The sequence below is a fragment of the Salvelinus sp. IW2-2015 genome, linkage group LG3 (genome assembly GCF_002910315.2).
Source record: "Salvelinus sp. IW2-2015 linkage group LG3, ASM291031v2, whole genome shotgun sequence".
Lineage (NCBI taxonomy): Eukaryota > Metazoa > Chordata > Actinopteri > Salmoniformes > Salmonidae > Salvelinus > Salvelinus sp. IW2-2015.
The window spans coordinates 15,923,199-15,948,691 of record NC_036840.1 but is presented as its reverse complement, the minus strand read 5'-3'; the positions used below and the strand labels follow the sequence as shown (position 1 = coordinate 15,948,691).

The following is a 25,493-nucleotide window of genomic DNA, read 5'->3' as shown; positions in this document are numbered from 1 at the left end:
TGGCGATAGGCTGTGGGGGGGTGCAGTGCTATTGACTGGGGTAGGGGTAGCAGGTGGAAAGCATGGCCAGCCGTAGAAAAATGCTTATTGAAATTCTCAATTATAGTGGATTTATCAGTGGTGACAGTGTTCCTATCTTCAGGCAGTGGGCAGCTGGGAGGAGGTGTTCTTATTCTCCATGGACTTTTACAGTGTCACAGAACTTTTGAGTTTGTGATGCAGGAAAGCAAATTTCTGCTGAAAAAAGCTAGCCTTGGCTTTTCTAACTGCCTGTGTATATTGGTTTTCTAGCTCCCTGAAAAGTTGCATATCACGGGGGCTGTTCGAGTGCTAATGCAGAACGCCATAGGATGTTTTTGTGCTCGTTAAGGGCAGTCAGGTCTGGAGAGAAACCAAGGCTATAATCTGTTCCTGGTTCTAAATTTCTTGAATGGGCATGCTTATTTAAGATGGTGAGGAAGGCATTTAAAAAAGTCGCTCTGGATAAGAGCGTCTGGCTAAATGACTTAAATGTAAATGTAAATGTAAAAAAATAACCAGGCATCCTCTACTGACGGGAAGAGATCAATATCCTTCCAGGATACCCCGGCCTGGTTCGATTAGAAAGGCCTGCTCGCTGAAGTGTTTCAGGGAGCGTTTGACAGTGATGAGTGGAGGTTGTTTGACCGCTGACCCATTATGGATGCAGGCAATGAGGCAGTAATCGCTGAGATCTTTGGTTGAAAACAAGCAGAGGTGTATTTAGAGGGCAAGTTGGTTAGGATGATATCTATGACGGGTGTCCGTGTTTACGGCTTTGGGTGGACCTGGTAGGTTCATTGATAATTTGTGTGAGATTGAGGGCATCAAGCTTAGATTGTAGGATGGCTGGGTGTTAAGCATGTTCCAGTTTAGGTCGCTAGCAGCACGAGCTCTGAAGATAGATGGGGGGCAATCAGTTCACATATGGTGTCCGGAGCACAGCTGGGGGTAGAAGGTGGTATATAGCATGCGGCAACTGTGAGAGACTTGTTTTATGAGAGGTGGATTTTTAAAAGTAGAAGTTCAAATTGTTGTTGGGTACAGACTTGGATAGTAGGACAGAACTCTGCAGGCTATCTTGCAGTAGATTGCAACACCGCCCCCTTTGGCCGTTCTATCTTGTCTGAAAATGTTGTAGTTAGGATGAAAATGTCAGAATTTTTGGTGGTCTTCCTAAGCCAGGATCAGACACGGCTAGAACATCGGGTTGGCAGAGTGTGCTAAAGCAGTGAATAAAACAAACTTAGGGAGGAGGCTTCATGCATGAAACCAAGGCTATTACGGTACAGAAGTCATCAAAAGAGAGCCCTCGGGAATAGAAGTGGAGCTAGGCACTGCAGGGGCTGGATTCACCTCTATATCACCAGAGGAACAGAGGAGGAGTAGGAATAAGGGTACGGCTAAAACTATGAGAATTGGTTGTCAGTAGAACGTCTAGACAGAGAGTAAAAGGAAGTTTCTGGGGCGATAAAATAGCTTCAAGGTATAATGTAGCAGACAAAGGTATGGTAGGATGTGAATACAGTGGAGGTAAACTAGGTTTTGAGTGATGATGAGAGAGATATTGTCTCTAGAAACATCATTGAAAACAGTGATGTCATCGCATGTGTTGGGTGGTGGAACTGAAAGGTTGGATAAGGTATAGTGAGCAGGGCTAGAGGCTCTACAGTGAAATAAGCCAATAAACACTAACAGAACAGCAATGGACAAGGCATATTGACATTAGGGAGAGGCATGCTTAGTCGGTGATCATAAGGGTCCAGTGAGTAGAGGTTGGTTGGGTCACGGCGATTCAGGCAGCTAGCCGGGCCATCGTAGCGAGCTAGCATAGGAGGAGGTCTGTTTTTAGCCACCTCGTGCGTTTCCGTCGGTAGATTAGTGGGGTTCCGTGTGGTAGAGGATGCAATCCAATTGGCAAAATAGATGATAGTTATATGGACCAAGAAAATTGTCCGATAGACTTATTCAGATAGCAGCCGATAAGACAGCTAACGAGTTGATGTGAGCCGCAGATGGGCGTTCAGGTAACGTCGCTACGGAGGTGCAGTTGGATAACTCCCTCGGGCAGATATACGTCGGTAGTCAGTCGTGAAGGCCCGGTGGAGCTCGCGCATTGGCAGTAAAACTGGTCAGATAGGTGATTGTAGCCCAGGAGTGGCTGATGGAACTCTTCAACTGGCGAGCTCCGGAATAATTGATGTTTGCTCGCGGATCGACGTAGGCAATAGTCACTCGGTAGCTGCTAGCTAGTCTTCGTGATGAATGTCAGCGTGGGGGTAAATGTTCCAAGTAAGCTTGCTGTTGGAGTAATCTGTTGTGGGGGTGGGATAGTATTGATGGTGTGGGGAGGGTGGGGTGGATGGTTGGGGGTGTGGGTGTGGTGGGGTGGAGGGGGCGGAGGTGTGGTTGTGGGTGGGTGGGGTGGGGGTGGGTCTATTAATTATACTATTATCATAAGTTCGATGGAAATATGATAAGAAGAGGAGTAACAAGAAGGATACTATCAAAATTACTTTTTCAACTATATGTGTTAATTACGACCAACACTTGATACAACTCTTATTTAATATTTACCTAATTTTTTCAATCGTATGTTTTTTACTCTTTAAATAATCATATTAATTTGTAATATCGCAAATTTAATATGTCAAAACATTTTGTTTGTTTAAACTGTCTTTTGATAATAGTTACGGGTGTACTAGGAGGGGTGTGTGGTGTGAAAGTGGGGGGGGAGGGGGGGGGGGGGGCGGGGGGGGGGGGGGGGGGGGGGGGGGGGGGGGGGAGAGAGGGAGAGAGTAAGGTCCGGGAGGGGTTTGGTGCGTGAGGTCGGGCGTGGACAAGAGGGAGTGGCGGAGAGGAGGGTGGGCGAGCTGTAGGGGAGGAGATAGGGGCGGTGATGGAGCGGAGGCGGAGAGAGGCGCGTGTGGTGAGGGCGAGGGGGGGAGATACTAACGTTAGCCAGTAAAACTGGGAGGCTTCTGGCGTAGCTGGTGTGAGGTGCTGGCTGAGCTTCTGTTAGGGCGTTGGTTAGCGTTCTGGCGTGAGCGTCGGTATGTGTGATGTTCGAGAGGTGTCAGGTAAATAAAGACAAAAATTTTTTTTTAATTCTGGTGCAGCCGGGCTTGCAGAAGAGTGTTCGACTAGTGTGAGTTCTTTGGAAAATAAAAAATATATAAAAGATAGCGAAGACAAGCTGTAAATATATAATATATATATATCAGAATATGACACGACTAAGACGAGACAACAGGACGTCTGAACTGCCTATGCCATGCTTTGGTTAAAATGCTCCCCCGCTAGTATAAAATTCATGCTCAAGGGTTAATCCTACATATTCCCCATTCTTTCAATTGAAAAACTCATTTGATAAGATCAGATACATATGCTGTAACTTGTTGCCAAGTATACTGACATTTAACATAAAGTATATGGCTAAGAATGTGGACAGTGGTGACTCCCCTAGCAGGGTCCTAAAAAACCCAGTCAGCGGCGTCAATGACGAACGCCCTAACCACTTGTCCCAAAAGTGATTTGCTCTAGCGTCGTCTGTGCTTAATTGGGCAGTATAGTTAGGCCCTGTCCAGATGAAACTCTTAGCCCAGAACTCCCCTATAGGCACTAGAGGTAGAATCCAAAAACAACCTTGATAGGTGTAAGCAATGGGTGAATGCACTGTTGAAGTAAAATCTCAGCTCTGTTAAATTACACTCATAATGTGTGGAATAATAATACACCATGAACGATGTGCATCATGTGTAAGATCCCTTGCCAACAGGGACAAAGAACTGTGAATGGATCAGTTGTTATCAATCAGCGTCTTATCTGGGCTTCGGCAAAAGTACAGAAGAAAATATGCATTTTGGGGGGGACTACATACAGTGCAGTTTCCGGAAAAGTATTCAGGAACCCTTGACCTTTTTCCATTTTGTTACGTACATCCTTATTCAAAAATGTATTAAACAGTGTTTTTTACCCTCGTCAATCTAGCACCTAACTAGCTCCATAATCGACAAAGCAAAAAACAGGTTAACATTTTTGGGCAAAAAAATACATGTGCACATTTAGCACTAAGTATAGTCAGAAGCCTTTGAGCGCACTAGCTCGTTCGTTTGAAGCCATCTTTGGCTGGCAGTATACAGCCTTGAGTTGTACTTATTGACTGCTACAAGGCTTGACACAACCTGTTTTTGTGGGGAGTTTCTCTCCATTCTGTCTCTGGAGATATATCAAGCTCTGTGCAGGTGGATGGGGAGGCGTGCTGCACAGCTGATTTCAGGTCTCTCCAGAGATATTTGATGGGCGGGTTCAAGTTCCGGGCTCTGGCGGGGCACTCAAGGCCATTCAAAAACTTGTCCCGAACCACTCCTGCGTTGCCTTGGCTGTGGGCTTAGGTCGTTGTCCGCTGTGGAAGGTGAACCTTCACCTCAGTCTGAGGTCCTGAGCGCTCTGGAGCAGGTTTTCATCAAGGATCTCGCTGTACTTTGCTCCCTTCATCTTTCCCTCGATCCTGACTTCTCTCTCAGTCCCTGGTTGCTCAAAAACATCCCCACAGCATGATGCTGCCACCACCATGCTTCACCGTAGGGATGGTGCCAGGTTTCCCTCCAGACGTACGCCTTGGCATTCAGGCAAGGAGTTCAATTTTGGTTTGATCAGACAGAGAGTCTTTTGGTCCCTTTTCAGGACCCTGTTTTTCAGTAATTCGTACAAATCCAAATAACTTCAAAGATATTCATTGTAAAGGGTCTTAAACACTGTTTTCCCATGCTTGTTATGGAACCTATAAACATTAAGAATAATTACAATTACATGAACATGCACCTGTGGAACGGTCGTTTAAGACACTAACAGCTTACAGACGGTAGGCAATTAAGGTCACAGTTTATGACAACTTAAGACAACTAAAGAGTTCTTTCTTATGACTCTGAAGAACACCAAAATAAATATGCCCAGGGTCCCTTGCTCATCTGCGTGAACGTGCCTTAGGAGTGCTGCAAGGAGGCATGAGGACTGCAGATGTGGCCAGGGCAATAAATTGGCAATGTCTCGTACTGTGAAGATGCCTAAGACAGCGCTACAGGGAGATAGGACGGACAGATGATTGTCCTCGCAGTGGCAGACCACGTAGTAACAAACACCTGGACAGGATCTGTACAATCCGAACATCACTCCTGTGGGAACGGTACAGGATTGAGCAACAACAACTGCCCGAGTCACACCAGTAACAGCACAATCCCTCCATCAGTGCTCAGACTGCCGCAATATGCTGAGAGAGGCTGGACGAGGGCTTGTAGGCCTGTTGTAATGCAGGTCCTCACCAAGACATGACCGCGCAACAACGTCGCCTATGGGCACAAACCCACCGCGCAGACCAGACCGGACTGGCAAAAAGCGCCCTTCACTGACGAGTCACGGTTTATCTCGGATTCGCGTTTATCGTCAAAGGAATGAGCGTTACACCGAGGCCTGTACTCTGGAGCGGGGCGATCTTTGGAGGTGGAGTGTCCATGGTCTGAGACGGTGTGTCACAGCATCTGAGGTGAGCTGGTTTTCATTGCGCAGCCAATCTCAACGCTGTGCGTTACAGGAAGACATCCTCCCTCCCTCATGGTGGTACCCTTCCTGCAGGCTCATCCTGACATGGCCCTCCAGCCATGACAATGCCACCAGCATACTGGCTCGTTCTGTGTTTGATTTCTGCAAGACAGGAATGGTCAGTGTACTGCCCATGGGCCAACGAAAGACCCGGATCTCAATCCCATTGAGCACGTCTGGACCTGTTGGATCGGAGGGTGAGGGCTAGGGCATCTCCCCCAGAAATGTTGGGGAACTGCAGGTGCCTTGGTGGAAGAGTGGGTAGGTAACATCTCACAGCAAGAACTGTCAAATCTGGTGCAGTCCATGAGGAGGAGATGCACTGCGAGTACTTAATGCAGCTGGTGGCCACACCAGATACTGACTGTTACTATTTGATTTTGACCCTCCTTTTATCAGCACAGGGACACATTTTTTTATTTCTGTTAGTCACATGTCTGTGGAACTTGTTCAGTTTATGTCTCAGTTGTTGAATCTTGTTATGTTCATACAAATATTTACACATGTTAAGATTGCTGAAAATAAACGCAGTTGACAGTCAGAGGACGTTTCTTTTTTTGCTGAATTTACTTAGCTTGTTAGCTAACCCTTCCCCTAACCCTTTAATCTAACTTCTAAACTSTAACCTTAACTCTAACCCCTAACCCTCAACCCTAGCCAATGTGAGCCAACTAGCTAACTTTAGCCATCTAGCTAGAATTCGTAACATATCATACGTTTTGCAAATTAGTAAAGTATTGTACATTTTGCAAATTGTAATTCGTAACATATCATACAAAATGGTTGATGGACATTTGCTCATTAATACATAACATTTGAAATGTAACATATCATACTAAATGAGGTCGCTCAGATTTACATAATATAATAATACGAAATGCTCTGAGACCAGCATCTGCTGTGAAAGTTGGCAGTGCTAAAGTTGTGTTTTTCAGACCARGAGACATCCCGAAACTCGGTCTTCCCACGAAAACGTCTGTAGCATCCGAATGGAAATACCCCTCTYTGGAACGATGAGACTCTCACGAACACGATGGTGTTCTCCGTTTTGGTCTACAACTCCCACTAGCATCACGGGACTCGTCTGAAGTCGGTACAGCCGATCTGCATACTTCTGTCTGTAGCGTCCGAACAGTTTGGGCTACACACTAATATGACCCCTCTATTGAAAGGTAAGTCTCTCACGAACACATACGTGTCGGTTGTTTCGCTCCGAGACTAGTCTGAAGGTAGCTGACCAAATTCCACATTTAATTTAATTATTGTTTTCGATATTTTTGAATAGCTTAATGGTCCCAGAGGAGGCTGGTGGGAGGGGATATAGGAGGATGGGCTCATTGTAACGGATGGAATGGAATTAATGGAACGGAGTCAAATGTGGTTTCCATATGTTTGATGTGTTTGATAGTGTTCCATTTATACCATTCAAGCCATTGCAATGAGCCTGTCCTCCTATKGCTCCTCCCATCAGCCTCTGACGCAAACATAGACAGAAAGTATCAAGCTAACAGAGGAGTATACTACAAAGCAGGATCAATGAGTTAGCCAGATAACATTGACAAGCAACCAGAAATAACTATTTTATAGCTCATATTCTTGATGATGAATGTTGGGATCACAAAATCAACCAAATTTGTTAGCGGTGCTAATACAGATGTAGGATCTTAATTTGATAAAGTATGCTACAGTACAGCAGGAAAATAGTCCTGCAGCAACAGGAAATTTAAATTATTATGTGGATTGTAATTCATGGACATTTTTTGTAGCAGTTGATAAATTTTTCGTTTGGGAAAAACCAGTCTGACATTTTAAAGTCTGCATTTCATGGAACGTTCTCAGCAACGGAAGAGGGATCAAATTAAGATCCTACATTTTGTAGCTCTTAAAATACTCCATGTGATTTTTCAAAGTTAAATAGTTTTTTTATAATTTTATACACTTTATATCTGATTCTGGGATTAGTCATTAAAGTTCAGAATGGAGTATATATTTCATATAAATATATTATATAAAGATTTTTCAAAACACAGCTACCCTTTCAAAGCCTCCCGCAACCCAATTTGGGTCTCCAACCACCAGTTGAGAATCTATCCAGTGGGTGARATAGGGTCGTTTTGTAATATTTACACTACATCACAATATTGAAGTTTCAAACGGTCAACACACCTAAGTGATAACTCTTCGTGTCCTACACTCAGCCACTGTGTTTTACTGTATTAAATGTGAAAGTTCAGTCATAGTATAGTCAGAGCCACTGCCAAATGAAGTGATAAACTCTAATGGTGTAACAACTCTACAGAATCATTATAATCCTTTACTTTGTTTGGTTGCCATGGTTGCTCAGAATATATGGGGAATATGATATCAAGGTTCRATTATGTGCAAGAGAGTAAATATGATACACTGACACTACAACCTATTGGTCATGATATGACAAACACTACTCTCACTTCGGACTATTGTTAACAGCACAGTATGCTCTGTTTGTAGTTAAGCTATAGTCAGTTTTTAGAAGCAATAGTAATAATATTAGCAGTAGTATTCAAAGTGATAGCAGCTTATAGACACTTGAGAAGTGTTTGAAAATTAAAAAGTTTTTCCTCYGAAAGATACAGGAAGAGTGATTTCCTACCTTGGAGCATCTTGTTTTACAGTCCTGGATCCTCTCCATTCCTTCCCCTTGGGCCAGGGAGAGCCCATAGAGAGACACCATCAATATAATAGTTGAAATCATCTTCTTCACTCCCAGTCCTGCGACCTCACTATAGTTCTGAAGTCTGTTTCAAAGTTTCAAAGTCTTCTTTCAGGTATGCTGGTTTGGTTTTGTACTCTAGCTGTGTGAGGCAGGTGGCTTGTCTGTAGCTGACCCTGTCTGTCACTGTGCCTGTTCCAGTAAGTGATGGTTGTAGTGTAGTAGACAAGAGAGACAGACAAGAGAGACAGAAGCCCCACAGATGACAAGTAGGGTGATGATTGCATTTTAAATAGAGGGAAACCTAGAGCCTGCCCACAAGACTCTCTCCCTCTCCCTCTCCCTCTCCCTCTCCCTCTCTCTCTCTCTCTCTCTCTCTCTCTCTCTCTCTCTTTCTCTTTCTCTCTCGCTCTCTCTCGCTCAGGTATTCTCAACCACTTAATTGTTTGAAATCGGATTTCTTAGAAACATTTCAAGACACTCTAGACATTGTCCAGGTATATTGGCGAAAGCGTAAGACAATTTTGTGCAATGTATCAAGGTGGGGCAGCTTTTAGTTTTTTTTTCTGTCAGCAGAATTATTGCCTTCGGGGTCCTAAAGAAAGTATTGCCTTCAGAGTCAGATATTTTATGGGCTACATGCAGTAGCTAGTATTAGTACTGCTATGTGTACTTAGTCCAAAAGATGTTACAGTATTGCTATTGTAAGTAAATCAAACATACAGTAACTCATCATACAACAAAAATATAGATTGTAATTTGTCCATGAAATGTAATGTTTATGCATTGCCGTTATGAATAGACAGGTGACATAATCTGCACGTGAGGAATTTGTAATGTTTGTGAAGGAAGTGATCTGAGGAGTGTGGAAACATCCCACACAGTACACATACAGTACCTACACTGCACTGGATCAATGTTGCTATGTCCACAGTAATCTCAGTTAACCCAGAACAAAAATTTTGCGTCATTTGTACCATTTATGTTTACGTATTCTGTCCACGAGAGATTGTCTGCAGTGCCATTTTGCCATTTCACAACAAATGTTTGTATCATAGAGGAAAATGCCTGTTACATCCTGAGAGATCTGTTTTACTGTAGGTTTAGTATAGACCACGTTTATAGAAAAGAGCGCGAAAAGGTCCTCCCGAGTGGCGCAGCTGTCTAACACACTGCATCGCAGTGCTTGAGGCGTCACTACAGACCCTGGTTCGATCCTGGGCTGTGTCGTAGCTGTCCGAGACCGGGAGACCCATGAAGCGGTGCAAAATTGGCCCAGCGTCGTCCGGGTTAGGGGAGGGTTTGGCCAGCTGGGATGTTCTTGTCCCATCGTGCTCTAGCAACTCTTGTGGTGGGCCGGGCGCATGCTGACATGGTCACCAGTGGTACAGTGTTTCCTCCGACACATTGGTGCAGCTGACTTCCGGGTTAAGCGAGCAGTGTGTCAAGAAGCAGTGTGGCTTGGCAGGGTTGTGTTTCGGAGGATGCATGGCTCTCGACCTTCATCTCTCCCGAGTCCATACGGGAGTTGCAGCGATGGGACAAGACCGTAACTACCAACTGGGGAGAAAAAGGGGTAAATAAAATGTAAAAATGTATTAAAGAAAAGAGAGCAAAAGATGGTCCTAGTACACAGGACTGTATTGGTTGCTGTGTGCAACTTGACAGGAAAGACCACTGAAAAACTGTGACGTTTGTAAAGAGCAAACCAATTATCTTCTATTATTGAAATGCCACCATCAATCAGAACCATATACAGAGAAATATGGCTCTGGCTACCATTGATTTACACCTGAAGTTTCAACGTCATTGAAGGCTTTGATGAGATAAACTGGAAAAGGAAACACAGACATGTTCCCCTATTTATCTCAGACCGTGATTGCAGTCATACAAATGTTCTCATAACGCATTCACAATCAAACCATTTAAAAAAGGAACATTTCTCAATAAACAACATGTCGATGTGTGCCTGTAGCCATGGTGAGAATGATGCATTTTCTTTATTCAACCATAAAGCTCCCATGGCAACGGCTGACAGAAATGAAAACATCTCGAAATACCTGCAGAAGATGCACCCGGGCTATATTCAAACATCTGTAGCATAGTTTTAGTGCAGCCATACAGGTAAAAAAAAAAAAGAAGGAAAAAACAGAAAGAGAAAAAGAAAGAAGGGACCCTCTTTGAACTTCTGACGGAAATCCCATGTTTCTGATGCTGGGGAAAGAGATAAGATTTTGACATGTCCTCACAGGTGTAGTTGTATGGGCTATGTTCCCAGGAGCAATGTTCTGGTCACGTACACATGGTTAGCAGGTGTTATTGCGAGGGTAGCGAAATGCTTGTGCTTCTAGTTCCGACAGTGCAGCAATATCAGCAAGTAATCTAACAATTCCACAACAAATACCTAATACACACAAATCTAAGTAAAGGGATGGAATAAGAATATGTACATATAAATATATGGATGAGCAATGACAGAGCGGCATAGGCAAGATGCAATAGATGGTATAAAATACAAATCAAATCAAATTATATTTGTCAAATGCTCACTTACAAGCCCTTAACCAACAATGCTTTAAGAAGTTCCGAAAAAAAATAAAAAAAATAAGTGTTAAGTAAAAACTAAGTAGAAAATAGAAAATAAAAGTAACAAATAATTAAACCGCAGCAGTAAAATAACAAGCGAGGCAATATGCAGGTAGTACCGGTACAGAGTCAATGTGCAGGGGCACCGGTAGGTCGAGTTAAATTGAGGTAATATGTACATGTAGGTAGAGTTAGAGTGACTATGTATAGATTATAAACAGAGAGTAGCAGCAGCGTAAAAGAGGGGTCTGCGTAGCCCTTTGATTAGCTGTTCAGGAGTCTTATGGTTTGGGGGTAGAAGCTYTTAAGAAGCCTTGGCTTCTCTGGTACCGCTTGCCATGCGGTAGCAGAGAGAACAGTATGACTAGGGTGGCTGGAGTMTTTGACAATTTTTAGGGCCTTCCTCTGACATCATTATTAAAMTGGCATTAAATAAAGTGACAAGTGATCAATTTGTTAGTTGGGCAATGATTTCAAGTTTGTACMTAGGCAGCAGCCTCTCTCTGTTAGTGATGGCTGTTTAACAGTCTGATGGCCTTGAAGCTATTTTTCAGTCTCTCTGTCCCAGCTTTGATGCACCTGTACTGACCTCCGCCTTCTGGATTGTAAGCGGGGTGAACAGGTAGTGGCTGAGGTGGTTGTTGTCCTTGATGATCTTTTTGGCCTTCCTGTGACATCGAGTGCTGTAGCTGTCCTGTAGGGCAGGTAGTTTGCCCCTGGTGATGCGTTGTGCAGACCGCACTACTCTCTGGAGAGCCCTGCGGTTGTGGGTGGTGCAGTTGCCATACCAGGTGGTGATACAGCTCGACAGGATGCTCTCGATTGTGCATCTCTAAAAGTTTGTGAGGGTTTAAAGTGACACATTTCTTCAGCCTCCTGAGGTTGAAGAGGCGCAGTTGCGCCTTCTTCACCACACTGTCTGTGTGGGTGGACCATTTCAGTTTGTCCATGATGTGTACGCCGAGGAACTGAAATCTTTCCACCTTCTCKACTGCTGTCCCGTCGATGTGGATAGGGGGGTGCTCCCTCTCCTGTTTGCMGAAGTCCACGATCATCTCCTTTGTTTTGTTGACAATGAGTGAGAGGTTGTTTTCCTGACACCACACTCTGAGTGCCCTCACCTCCTCGCTATAGGCTGTCTCATCATTGTTGMTGATRGAGCCTACTACTCTTGTGTCGTCTGCAAACTTGATGATCGAGTTGGAGGCGTGCATGGCCGGGTGAACAGGGAGTACAGGAGGGGGCTGAGCATGCACCCTTGTGGGGCCCCAATGTTGAGGATCAGCAAAGTGGGGATGTTGTTTCCTACCTTCACCACCTGGGGGCGGCCTGTCAGGAGGTCCAGAACCCAATCGCGCAGGGCYGGTTTGAGACCCAGGGCCTCAAGCTTGATGATGAGGTTGCAGTGTACTATGGTGTTGAATGCTGAGCTGTAGTCAATCAACAGCTTTCTWATGTAGGTATTCCTCTTGTCCAGATGGGATAGGGTAGTGTGCAGTGTGATGGCGATTGCATCGTCTGTGGACCTATTGGGGCGGRATGCAAATTGCGGTGAGTCTAGTGTGACAGGTAAGGTGGAGGTGATTTGATCCTTCACTAGTCTCTCAAAGCACCTCATGATGACAGAGGTGAGTGCTACGGGGCGAAAGTCATTCAGTTCAGTTACCTTTGCCTTCCTGGGTACAAGAATAATGGTGGCCATTTTGAAGCATGTAGGGACKYCAGACCGGGATAGGGAGAGATTGAATATGTCCGTAAACACACCAGCCAGCTGGTCTGAGCATGCTCTGAGGACGCGGCTAGGGATGCCGTCTAGGCCGGCAGCCTTGCGAGGGTTAACACGCTTAAATGTRTTACTCATGTCGGCCAGGAAGGAGGAGAGCCTAGTCCTTGGTAGCGGMCCATGTCGGTGGCACTGTGTTATCCTCAAAGCAGGCAAAAAAGGTGTTTAGTTTGTCTGGAAGCAAGACGTCGGAGTCTGTGACTGATTTTCTTTTTGTAGTCCGTGATTGTCTGTAGAACCTGCCACATACGTCTCGTGTCTGAGCCATTGAATTGRGACTCCACCTTGTTCCTGTACTGACATTTCGCTTGTTTGATTGCCTTGCGGAGGGAAAACTGCACTGTTTGTATTCGGCCATATTCCCGGTCCTCTTTCCATGGTTAAATGCGGTGGTTCGCGCTTTCAGTTTTGTGCGAATGCTGACATCTATCCACAGTTTCTGGTTAGGGTAGGTTTTAATATGTACAGTGGGTACAACATTTCTTATGCACATCCTTATCAACTCACTCACTGAATCAGCATATAAATCTATATTATTCTCTGAGGCTACCCTGAACATGTCCCAGTCCGAATGATCAAAACAATCTTGAAGCATGGATTCCAATTGGTCAGACCAGCGTTGAATGGTCATTGTCACTGGTACATCCTGTTTGAGTTTCTACCTATAGGAGGGGAGAAGCAAAATGGAGTAGTGGTCAGATTTGCCGAATGGAGGGCGGGGGAGGGCCTTGTATGCATTGTGAAAGTTAGAGTAGCAGTGATCCAGTGTTTTGCCAGCCCGGGTACTACAATTAATATGCTGATAGAATTTAGATAGCTTTGTTCTCAAATTTGCATTGTTAAAATCCCCAGCTGCAATAAATGCTMCCTCAGGATATATGGTTTCCAGTTTTCATAAAGTCCAGTGTAGTTCATTGAGGGTTGTCGTGGTATCAGCTTGAGGGGAGATATACATGGCTGTGACAATAACCGACAAMAATTATCTTGGGAGATAATACAGTCAGCATTTAATTGTAAGGAATTCTAGGTTAGGTGAACATAAATTCCTGTATGTTGTTACAATTACACCATGAGCCATTAATCATGAAACATACACCCCTGCCCTTCTTCTTCCCAGAGAGATGTTTATTCCTGTCGGTGCGACGAACAAAGAATCCCGGTGGTCGTATCGACTCCAACAGCATGTCCCCAGAGAGCCATGTTTCCGTGAAACAGAGTATGTTACAATCCCGGATGTCTCTCTGGAAAGCAACCTTTGCCCTAAGTTCTTTAAAACCATGTAGTGACYTAATTAATAGCATGTAATGATGTTGGGAAGAGAGACAGATAAGAGGTTGTCAGACAGGTCCTTGTTTTATGATGTAAAATGATCTCATATAACTATGGTTCCGTGACTGTGAATGGGAAAATTGCATGTGTGAGACCATTGATCCCATTATAATCTGAAGGCTGCAAGSGACAAAGGGAAATTCTTCAGGCGTAATGGATGTCTTACTGGAAGTAGCACATATTTTCTATAGATTTAAGCATGTTTGGTCATGGTGCTTGGCGCAATATCATCCCCTAGGGTATACAAAATGATTTGTAGTGATGTAAGTATTTCATGAAAGCAAATATTTTGTGAACATATTGAAAAGCTAGTGACCCAAAGTACCTTAATCAGTCTTATCTCTCTGTGTAATGACTCCATCTACTGGATATGACTGTGTATTACATTGTGTTTCTAGAAAGGTACAGTAAGAGGTACAGTATGTTGGTCAGCGTCAACCTGTCATTCAGGGCAGGTGGAGCAGAGGCTGTTTTGAGCCCCACCTGTTTAGGAAAAAAGCCTCACCCTTTTGCATGTTATTTTGGCATGAATAAGTGTCAGATATCAGTTTGCCAACAATGTAAAAAAAAATATACACTACCGTTCAAAAGTTTGGGGTCACTTAGAAATGTCCTTGTTTTTGAAAGAAAAGCACCTTTTTTGTCCATTAAAAAAAAACATTAAATTGATCAGAAATACAGTGTAGATGTTGTTAATGTTGTAAATGTTGTAATGTTGTACAGCAGTGAAGGCTGCTGAGGGAAGGACTGCTCATAATAATGGAAGGACATCAAACACATGGGACCTTGTGTTTGAAGTATTTGAAAACATTCCACCAATTCCGCTCCAGCCGTTACCACGAGCCCGTTCTCTCCAATTAAGGTTCCARCAACCCCCCGTGACCTACAGTAAATATATACCCACATTAAAATACAAAAACACAGTCATGGGAAGCACAAATAAAACATCCCAAATCGCCCAGAAAAACAGTTACATTCTTCCACAAATAAGTCCCCCATTAATACTTTAAATTGCCCGAGGGGCACCAGGAATATCAAGATGAAATATATTTCGAATTTTGTTCCAGCAATACGGTGCATTAAAACTAAAAGCAGATTTATCTAGCCCAGTGGAGACCCTGGGAAACTCAAGAGTTAACCAATCCTGTTAACGGGTTAGGCAACTCGGGTGTCTATACTTCAACAGCAAAGTTAGGGCCTTGTAAACATAAAGGGAGTAATATTGAGCTCTACGGTTCTTTCGCGAAGTCCAGCCAACCTTTCGATACAAGGTGCAGTGATGAATATCAAAAGTGTCACCTGTAACAAAACGAAGGGCACGGTGGTAGATGACATCCAAAGGTTTAAGAGAAGCATCAGAAGCACTTTGATAAATAATATCACCGTAATCAAGAACAGATAAAGGTTCACTGCATAATCGGCTTCCTACTGCATAGAGAAAGGCACGATCTGTTTCCGTAGAAASAGACGACTTTAAATCTTAGCTTCTTAATTTTAAACGTCAAATCCATATCATATCGACTTGATAACGCTGCCCGACTAGAGCTACCTGCTGCAGAAAGGTAAGATTTCTCCATTACTTTATGTAGAATACTTAGCTAGATCTTCTGTCAGCTGATGGTGACAGAAGACTGAGAAATAAGAAGCATTTCAAGGTCCTGGAGTGGCCTAGCCAGTCTCCAGATCTCAACCCCATAGAAAATCTTTGGAGGGAGTTGAAAGTCCGTGTTGCCCAGCAACAGCCCCAAAACAGGAGATCTGCATGGAGGAATGGGCCAAAATACCAGCAACAGTGTGTGAACCTTGTGAAGACTTACAGAAAACGTTTGACCTCAGTCATTGCCAACAAAGGGTATATAACAAAGTATTGAGAAACTTTTGTTATTGACCAAATACTTATTTTCCACCATAATTTGCAAATAAATTCATWAAAAATCCTACAATGTGATTTTCTGGATTTTTTTTTCTCATTTTGTCTGTCATAGTTGAAGTGTACCTATGATGAAAATTACAGGCCTCTCTCATCTTTTTAAGTGGGAGAACTTGCACAATTGGTGGCTGACTAAACACTTTTTTGCCCCACTGTATCTATTTAGTACAGGCAAAATGCAGTCACCATCCACCAGTTAGCACTTCCTGTTTTTAAGCCTGTTTGCACATTTTAAGGTAAAGCACTTTGGARGAAGTATCAAAAATGTGACACTGGCTGTATTATTATTCATATCAGGCTTGAGGCTACAGCCCACGAACAAATGACCAGACAGACTTTATTGCATTAGTGAGCCCTCAAATGATACTTAAGCCTAATTTGCTACATAGGTCATCTGCCTTTTTTGCAATTATTTTCCATTGGACAAAAGATGTAACCCACAAATGTTGGCTAAGGTTTTTTTTGCCAAACTAACAATGTCTTACTGTATTTAAATCATTTTATTTGATTTCAACTAACTTATGTTTATGCACTCCTCCTGTACACTCTTCTCCCCGTCCCCACTTACTTACACACATACAATTCAAGAAAGATCTAAGTGTGTATTCACAGAGTCTCTCATTGAATGGTCTGCATCTCAATTTCCTGCAACAGGGTGATCAAATTAAGATCCTACACCTAGATACACTGAGTATACAAAACATTAGGAACACATACTCTTTCCATGAAATAGACTGACCAGGTGAATCCAGCATCCATGTGGAACGATTTTGACWCCTTGTAGAGTCATGCCATGCCATGAATTGAGGCTGTTCTGAAGTTTTCTTAATGTTTGGTATACTCTGTGTACATTCAGAGAAGTAGGCAAATTGTTGCAACAATAGTCGTGTTCACAGCTGAAGAGTATAGCCTATGTCTGCCTTTCAGTGAGCAGGAACGGATGTAGGTGACCTATACCCATACCAATAAAAAGGCTTATTTTAACTTACTGTATTGGCTGATGTAATTATATGAAGTTCATGATGATCACATGAGATGCCATACTGTGATTTTCTGCTGCGGGAACATTCAGAACTCTCTCACACACAAACACYCACATCAGCTCTGACTATTGCTTGATTGGATATTGTTGTATGTGTAAGCAATAGCTAAGTTAGCTATGCAAAGTGCCAGATAGGTAACCATTTACAATATCTGCTGTTCATTATTATTCAGTCAATAAACACCATCAGCTGACAGAAGATCTAGCTAAATTGGCTTCAGAAAGTAATGGAGAAATCTGTCCTTTCTGCAGCAGGTAGCTCTGGCCGGGCATCATCTTGTAGCAGGTTGAGGGACTAACTTACTTCCACTAGCTAGCATGTCTATAGTCAGTAAGCAGGTGGGGCTAGATAGCAGCCTGCTAGCTAGTGCAAGCCAACTGTCACGCTGGTATAAAGAATTTTGGAGACAGACACAGGAATACACAATAGGGGTTTTTAATATACCCAAAACAAACACGTATACAATAACACTGGGCTGTACCCAAACAAAAGAGTGAGGGTAAACCTCGTTGAACGCCATGGGACGATACCCATAATACACAATATATATAGCACACAGCATAACAGCTGAACCAACGTCTAGGTACTCACACCACCAACAGACATGGGAACAATAACCGACAGAGGGAACAGAGCACATATATAACATGCTAATCAGRGGGAATAGGGGCCAGGTGTGCACAATGAAAGGTCCAGAGGGATCCATGACACCAACTTTGTTCAGCTGTTGTTGAGTTTATTATATTGGCATGCTAACTTAATATTAAGTTCTGCATCTTAGCTAACATAAGTATTTTTATCTTCCTGTCACACTCACACAGTCTAATCATTTGTTTGTGCTGCCAACCCAGACTGTAAACACACACCCTAAGCCCCGTGAATATTCAAGATAGAAAAACAAATGGAACAAATATTTCATGTCCAACCAATTTCAATAATATAAATGAGAAAACAAGTCCTATCTGATTTTCATTTTTCAAATTCAGCAACAAAAACGAAAATGAGCTGTTTTCTGTTTTTCCTTTCCCTTTTTTGACTCGGTAATTAAAATAACAAAACGTACARGGACCTTGGAGGTCTGGAGAATTTTGTATTGCAAAAATAGTTTAAATATGGGCCAAGATTTTGTTTGGATGTTACATTTCAAGACCCTCAGAACGGTCAGGTAGGGTGTTTTTAAGTGTTTATCCGACTGGATAAAACATTTATAAATCAAAAAAGATATAGATATATAAATGCCCCCCCCCCTCCACTTCCTAAACAAAAGTTGCCCCCTGATAACACACACCTCTGGGGAAACTCCAAGATGCGTGTAAATCCAGGGGTTGTCCCTGACAGATTGTAGACTTTGTCTACAATGCTCAAGATCCCAGGATAAGTGATACCTTTGACCCCCAARTGTTAATCAACCCTATAGCTCAGTGCTCGTGCGGTGGCCCTGGCGACCAAATCCAGCAGCTTGATAGGCTGAAATCACATGACTCTGTTAATCGCGAGTGTATTTCCGCGTCCACAAGAGGGCTTTAGCTCTCTCTCCAGCGGCTTTGAATAAAATCCTGAATCGGAGGAGGTATTTTTTTCATCCATCGCGCTGTCGTCGAAACGTGTCGCCGAGCTGGGGGGAAATTCGGGAAAGGGGAGCCGCGCTGGCGCACCGCACAGCACTGACCCACGACGCGGCACGAACATGCTCACTCGGGTTAAATCTGCGGTGGCCAATTTCATGGGAGGCGTTGTGGCTGGTGGCGCTGAAGGTGACTCTTCCGGATCAGAACTGCCGCTGAAATTCCCCTACACGAGACCCGAGTTCCTAGGACTGACCCAGGATGAAATCGAATGCTCCGCAGATCACATAGGACGGCCGATTCTCATCCTCAAAGAGACGAAGAGATTGCCGTGGGCCACTGGTTACGCAGAGTAAGTACAGTAGCCTAAACTGATGTAGCCTATAGATACGTCCATCTTCCAAGATTTGTCAACCCTTTCTTTAGTTTAATTGCAAGGCTGCACCCATAGCCCATCTCTCTGCCTCAGCATCCGCTGCCTTTTACAGATAACGGTTTTGGAACTAGATTCAAATGCGTGCCACATACTAGGCAATAGCCTACATGTTTCATTCTATCATAGATTTGTGTTGTGTGTCACAGTCCAATATGTTATTCGCATGAAACAGAGAGAGAGAGAGAGAGTGTATGCATGTATGAGCATGGAGAGAAGGAGAGAAGATAGCATRTGGGAATGTTATTTATGGCCATGGAGTTTGCGTGCCACTGACAGCTCCTTGCCTGCCTGCTCCCACGCACAGCTCAGCTCAGACGCACGAGAATAAACCTTCCAATGTAGCCTGCTCATCTGTAGATAGATGTAGGCCAAATAGAAATTCCTTGTGTAGACKCATGCATTTATTGGAAACGAAAACAATCCTGAAGTCCTAACTTAAATGTGTGATAATAGCAACATTTTTGCCATAACAGCTCATTGAAATAGGCTAATCCTTTGTCTATATGCGGTTGTTTTATACTGCACACTATTATGCTGATTTTAATGGCCTTACATGTTTCATTCTCCCATTCATCACCTGTTCTCCGCAAGTCAACATCAACAGGGCGAAATTCCATCAGAGCTCACTCAGTTACATCATCCAATATGCAGCAGTTTTCCACTTCAGAAAAGGGGGCTAGCTCTCATCAGCCCTAGGAGCTGGGTCTTTACCAGTAYCGGTGTGTGAGTKAAATCACTGGGGTAGCCAAACCCCCKAAAATAGCCATAATTTGYTTACAACCTATGTGTTGTGACAATTGCATTGTTTGCTTTATAACCTGTTAGTTCATATGCCTTGTGACCATGAWATATATTTATTTTATATATATTTATTATATTGGGCTCGCGAGTGGCGCAGTGGTCTAAGGCACTGCATCTCAGTGCAAGAGGCGTCACTACAGTCCCTGGTTTGAATCCAGACTGTATCACATCTGGCCGTGATTGGGAGTCCCATAGGGGGGCGCACAATTAGCAGAGCGTCGTCCGGGTTTGGCCGGGTTAGGCTGTCATTGTAAATTAAAATGTGTTCTTAACTGACTTGCCTAGTTAAATAAAAAAGACAAGAAGAAGACACAGTGGCAGAATAAATTCAACCACACCTTTGTTTCATCACAAAACTGGAGAGCAACCTCTGGTTGGTGAAATCCACCAACCATATTGCATGTACAACAAACAGTTACATGACCTACAGAATGGTCAAGCAAGTTCATATTTCTGAAAGTTCAGACTACGAAACATCTATTGATTTAGAACCATGGAGAGTTACCGCAAGGCGCAAAGAAAACAGGAGCATCATCATCAAATCTCCTATGCAGTGGCGACCTGTCATTGAGCCCCACATTTTTAGCAAAATAAATAAATATATATATATAATATATATATACACTGCTCAAAAAAAATAAAGGGAACACTAAAATAACACATCCTAGATCTAGATGAATGAAATATTCTTATTAAATACTTTTTTCTTTACATAGTTGAATATGCTGACAACAAAATCACACAAAAAGTATCAATGGAAATCAAATTGATCAACCCATGGAGGTCTGGATTTGGATCACACTCAAAAATTAAAGTGGAAAACCACACTACAGGCTGATCCAACTTTGATGTAATGTCCTTAAAACAAGTCAAAATGAGGCTCAGTATGTGTGTGGGCCTCCACGTGCCTGTATGACCTCCCTACAACGCCTGGGCATGCTCCTGATGAGGTGGCGGATGGTCTCCTGAGGATCTCCTCCCAGACCTGGACTAAAGCATCCGCCAACTCCCGGACAGTCTGTGTGTGCAACGTGGCGTTGGTGGATGGAGCGAGACATGATGTCCCAGATGTGCTCAATTGGATTCAGGTCTGGGGAACGGGCGGGCCAGTCCATAGCATCAATGCCTTCCTCTTGCAGGAACTGGTGACACACTCCAGCCACATGAGGTCCAGCATTGTCTTGCATAGGAGGAACCCAGGGCCAACCGCACCAGCATATGTCTCACAAGGGTCTGAGGATCTCATCTCGGTACCTAATGGCAGTCAGGCTACCTCTGGCGAGCACATGAGGGCTGTGCGGCCCCCCAAAGAAATGCCAACCCACACCATGACTGACCCACGCCAAACCGGTCATGCTGGAGGATGTTGCAGGCAGCAGAACGTTCTCCACGGCGTCTCCAGACTCTGTCACGTCTGTCACATGTGCTCAGTGTGAACCGCTTTCATCTGTGAAGAGCACAGGCGCCAGTGGCGAATTTGCCAATCTTGGTGTTCTTGGCAAAGCCAAACGTCCTGCACGGTGTTGGGCTGTAACACAAACCCCACCTGTGGACGTCGGGCCCTCATACCACCCTCATGGAGTCTGTTTCTGACCGTTTGAGCAAGCACATGCACATTTGTGGCCTGCTGGAGGTCATTTGCGGGCTCTGGCAGTGCTCCTCCTGCTCCTCCTTGCACAAAGGCGAAGGTAGCGGTCCTGCTGCTGGGTTGTTGCCCTCCTACGGCCTCCTCCACGTCTCCTGATGTACTGCCTGTCTCCTGGTAGCCCTCCATGCTCTGGACACTACGCTGACAGACACAGCAAACCTTTGCCACAGCTCGCATTGATGTGCCATCCTGGATGAACTGCACTACCTGAGACACTTGTGTGGGTTGTAGACTCCGTCTCATGCCACTAGAGTGAAAGCACCGCCAGCATTCAAAGTGACCAAAACATCAGCCAGGAAGCATAGGAACTGAGAAGTGGTCTGTGGTCACCACCTGCAGAACCACTCCTTTATTGGGGTGTCTTGCTAATTGCCTAATATCCACCTGTTGTCTATTCCATTTGCACAACAGCATGTGAAATTTATTGTCAATCAGTGTTGCTTCCTAAGTGGGCAGTTTGATTTCACAGAAGTGTGATTGACTTGGAGTTACATTGTGTGTTTAAGTGTTCCCTTTATTTTTTTGAGCAGTGTAGTTGAAGTCGGAAGTTTACATACACTTAGGTTGGAGTCATTAAAACTTGTTTTTCAACCACTCCACAAATTTCTTGTTAACAAACTATAGTTTTGGCAAGTCGGTTAGGACATGTACTTTGTGCATGACACAGGTAATTTTTCCAACAATTGTTTACAGACAGATTATTTCACTTATAATTCACTGTGTCACAATTGCAGTGGGTCAGAAGTTTACATACACTAAATTGACTGTGCCTTTAAACAGCTTGGAAAATTCCAGAAAATGATGTCATGGCTTAGAAGCTTCTGATAGCTAATTGACATCATTTGAGTCAAATAGAGGTGTACCTGTGGATGTATTTCAAGGCCTAACTTCAAACTCAGTCCCTCTTTGCTGGACATCATGGCAAATCAAAGAAATCAGCCAAGACCTCAGAAAAAAATTGTAGACCTCCACAGTCTGGTTCATCCTTGGGAGCGATTTCCAAATGCCTGAAGGTACCACGTTCATCTGTTCAAACAATAGTACGCAAGTATAAAACCATGGGACCACTCAGCGTCATACCTCTCAGGAAGGAGAGTATTCATCTCTGTCGCTTAGAGATGAACGTACTTTGGTGCGAATGTGCAAATCAATCCCAGAACAACAGCAAAGGACCTTGTGAAGATGCTGGAGGAAACAGGTAAAAAAGTACTATATCCATAGTAAAACAAGTCCTATATCGACATAACCTGAAAGCGCCGCTCAGCAAGGAAGATGCCACTGCTCCAAATCCGCCATAAAAAGCCAGACTACGGTTTGCAACTGCACATGGGGACAAAGATCGTACTTTTTGGAGAAATGTCCTCTGGTCTGATGAAGCAAAAATAGAACTGTTGGGCATAATGAGCAATCATTATGCTTGGAGGAAAAAGGAGAGCCTTGCAAGCCGAAGAACACCATCCCAACCGTGAAGCGCGGGGTGGCAGCATCATGTTGTGGGGTGCTTTGCTGCAGAGGGAGCTGGTGCACTTCACAAAATAGATGGCATCATAAGATAGGAAAATTATGTGGATATATTGAAGCACATCTCAAGACATCAGTCAGGAAGTTTAAGCTTGGTCGCAAATGGGTCTTCCAAATGGACATGACCCCAAGCATACTTCCAAAGTTGTGGCAAAATGGCTTAAGGACAACAAAGTCAAGGTATTGGAGGCCATCACAAAGCCCTTACCTCAAAAAAAGTGTGTGAAAATCATTCTCTCTACATTATTCTGACATTTCACATCTTAAAATAATGGTGATCCTAACTGACCTAAGACAGGGAATTTTTACTTGGATTGAATGTCAGGAATTGTTGAAAAACAGAGTTTAAATGTATTTGGCTAAGGTGTACGTAAACTTCCGACTTCAACTGTAAATACACTACCGTTCAAAACTTTGGGGCCATTTAGAAAAGTCGTTGGTTTTGAAAGAAAAGCAATTTTTTGTCCATTAAAATAACATCAAATTGATCAGAATACAGTGTAGACACTGTTAATGTTGTAAATGACTATTGTAGCTGGAAACGGCAGATTTGTTATGGAATATCTACATAGGCGTATAGAGGGCCATTAATAGCAACCATCACTCCTGTGTTGAAAATGGCAAATTGTGTTAGCTAATCCAAGTTTATCATTTTAAAAGGCTAATTGATCATTAGAAAACCCTTTTGCAATTAGTTAGACTAGCTGAAAACTGTTGTTCTGATTTAAAGAAGCTGTAAAACTGGCCTTCTTCACTAGTGAGTATCTGGAGCGTCAGCATTTGTGGGTTCGATTACAGGCTCAAAATGGCCAGAAACAAATAACTTTCTTCTGAAACTCGTCAGTCTATTCTTGTTCTGAGAATTGAAGGCTATTCCATGCGAGAAATTGCCAAGAAATTGAAAATCTTGTACAACGCTGTGTACTACTCCCTTCACAGAGCAGCACAAGCCATATCTCAGACTGGCCGATAAAAAGAAAAGATTAAGATGGGCAAAAGAACACAGACARTGGACAGAGGAAGATTGGAAAAAAGTGTTATGGACAGACAAATCTAAGTTTGAGGTGTTCGGATCATAGAGAAGAACATTCGTGAGATGCAGAAAAAGTGAAAAGATGCTGGAGGAGTGCTTGATGCCATCTGTCAAGCATGGTGGAGGCAATGTGATGGTCTGGMGGTGCTTTGGTGSTGGTAAAGTGGGAGATTTGTACAGGGTAAAAGGGATCTTGAAGAAGGATGGCTATCACTCCATTTTGCAACACCATGCTATACCCTGTGGACAGCGCTTAATTGGAGCCAATTTCCTCCTACAACAGGACAATAACCAAAAGCACAGCRCCAAACTATGCATTAACTATTTAGGGAAGAAGTAGTCAGCTGGTATTCTGTCAATAACGGACTGGCCAGRACAGTCACCGAATCGCAYCCCTATTGAGCTGTTGTGGGAGCAGCTTGACRGTATGTTACGTTGAAGTGCCCATCAAGCCAATCCAARTTGTGGGAGGTGCTTCAGGAAGCATGTGGTGAAATCTCTTCAGATTACCTCAACAAATTGACAACTAGAATGCCAAACGTCTGCAAGGCTGTAATTGTTGCAAATGGAGGATTCTTTGACGAAAYCAAAGTTTGAAGGATACAATTATTATCTCAACTGAAAATCATTATTTTACAACCTTGTCAACGTCTTGACTATATTTCCTATTCGTTTTGCAACTCATTTCATGTATGTTTTCATGGACAACAAGAACATTTCTAAGTGACCCCAAACTTTTGAACGGTAGTGTATATGGAACATGCATCTGTTTATGTACTGTTACATGTACACCTCACTCAGCTTTCAACTCAGGTTGCATAGCCTTAACTTATGTATGGAATACTATGTGATAAGTGGATGTGTAACCGTATCCAAAGTATGCTAATGTTCTGTGTGAATGCATTTGGGAAGTGGTGTAAAGTACTTCAGTGAAAATACTTTAAAGTACTACTTAAGTATTTTGGGGGGAATATCTGTACATTACTTTACTATTTATACTTTTGGCAACTTTTACTTCACTACATTCCAAAATAAAATAATGTACTCTATACATTTTCCCTTACACCCAAAAGTACTCGTATACATTTTGACAGGAAAATTGTCAAATTCACACACTTATCAAGAGAACATTCCTGGTCATCTCTACTGCATCTGATCTGGCAGACTCACTAAACACAAATGCTTTGTTTGTAAATTATGGCGCGCTGCATTTTTACTGGCTTTTGGCCAAGTGGGACGTTAGCGTCCCACATATCCCAGAGAAGTTAATTTATTAAAAAAAGAATATCACATTTACATAAGTATTCAGACCCGTTACTCAGTAATTGTAGCGTGTTGGAGTGTGCCCCTGGCTGTCCATCAATAAAAATAACAAAAAATTGTACCGTCTGGTTTAATATAAGGAATTTGAAATTATTTATTTACTTTTACTCAAGTATGAGAATTTAGTACTTTTTCCACGACTGGATGTGGCTGGGGGTGATAGCGTTTCTTTCACGTGACCCATCAA

At 43.3% G+C, this 25,493-nt stretch overlaps 2 protein-coding genes across 2 annotated transcripts in view; one reads left to right on the top strand and one right to left on the bottom strand.

Moving 5' to 3' along the window:
- il17rel (interleukin 17 receptor E-like) overlaps positions 1 to 8,556 on the bottom strand; it is a 54,334-nt gene extending 45,778 nt beyond the window's left edge. Inside the window, exon 1 of the mRNA XM_023969632.2 lies at positions 8,249 to 8,556. Within this exon, the coding sequence (XP_023825400.1) occupies positions 8,249 to 8,350 (102 nt within the window). The 5' untranslated portion in view covers positions 8,351 to 8,556. The remainder of the gene's footprint in view (positions 1 to 8,248) is intronic.
- A 9,864-nt stretch (positions 8,557 to 18,420) lies between these two features.
- The window catches only part of LOC111951490 (protein phosphatase 1H-like), a 54,828-nt gene continuing 47,755 nt past the window's right edge, over positions 18,421 to 25,493 (top strand). Inside the window, exon 1 of the mRNA XM_023969619.2 lies at positions 18,421 to 18,896. Within this exon, the coding sequence (XP_023825387.1) occupies positions 18,667 to 18,896 (230 nt within the window). The 5' untranslated portion in view covers positions 18,421 to 18,666. The remainder of the gene's footprint in view (positions 18,897 to 25,493) is intronic.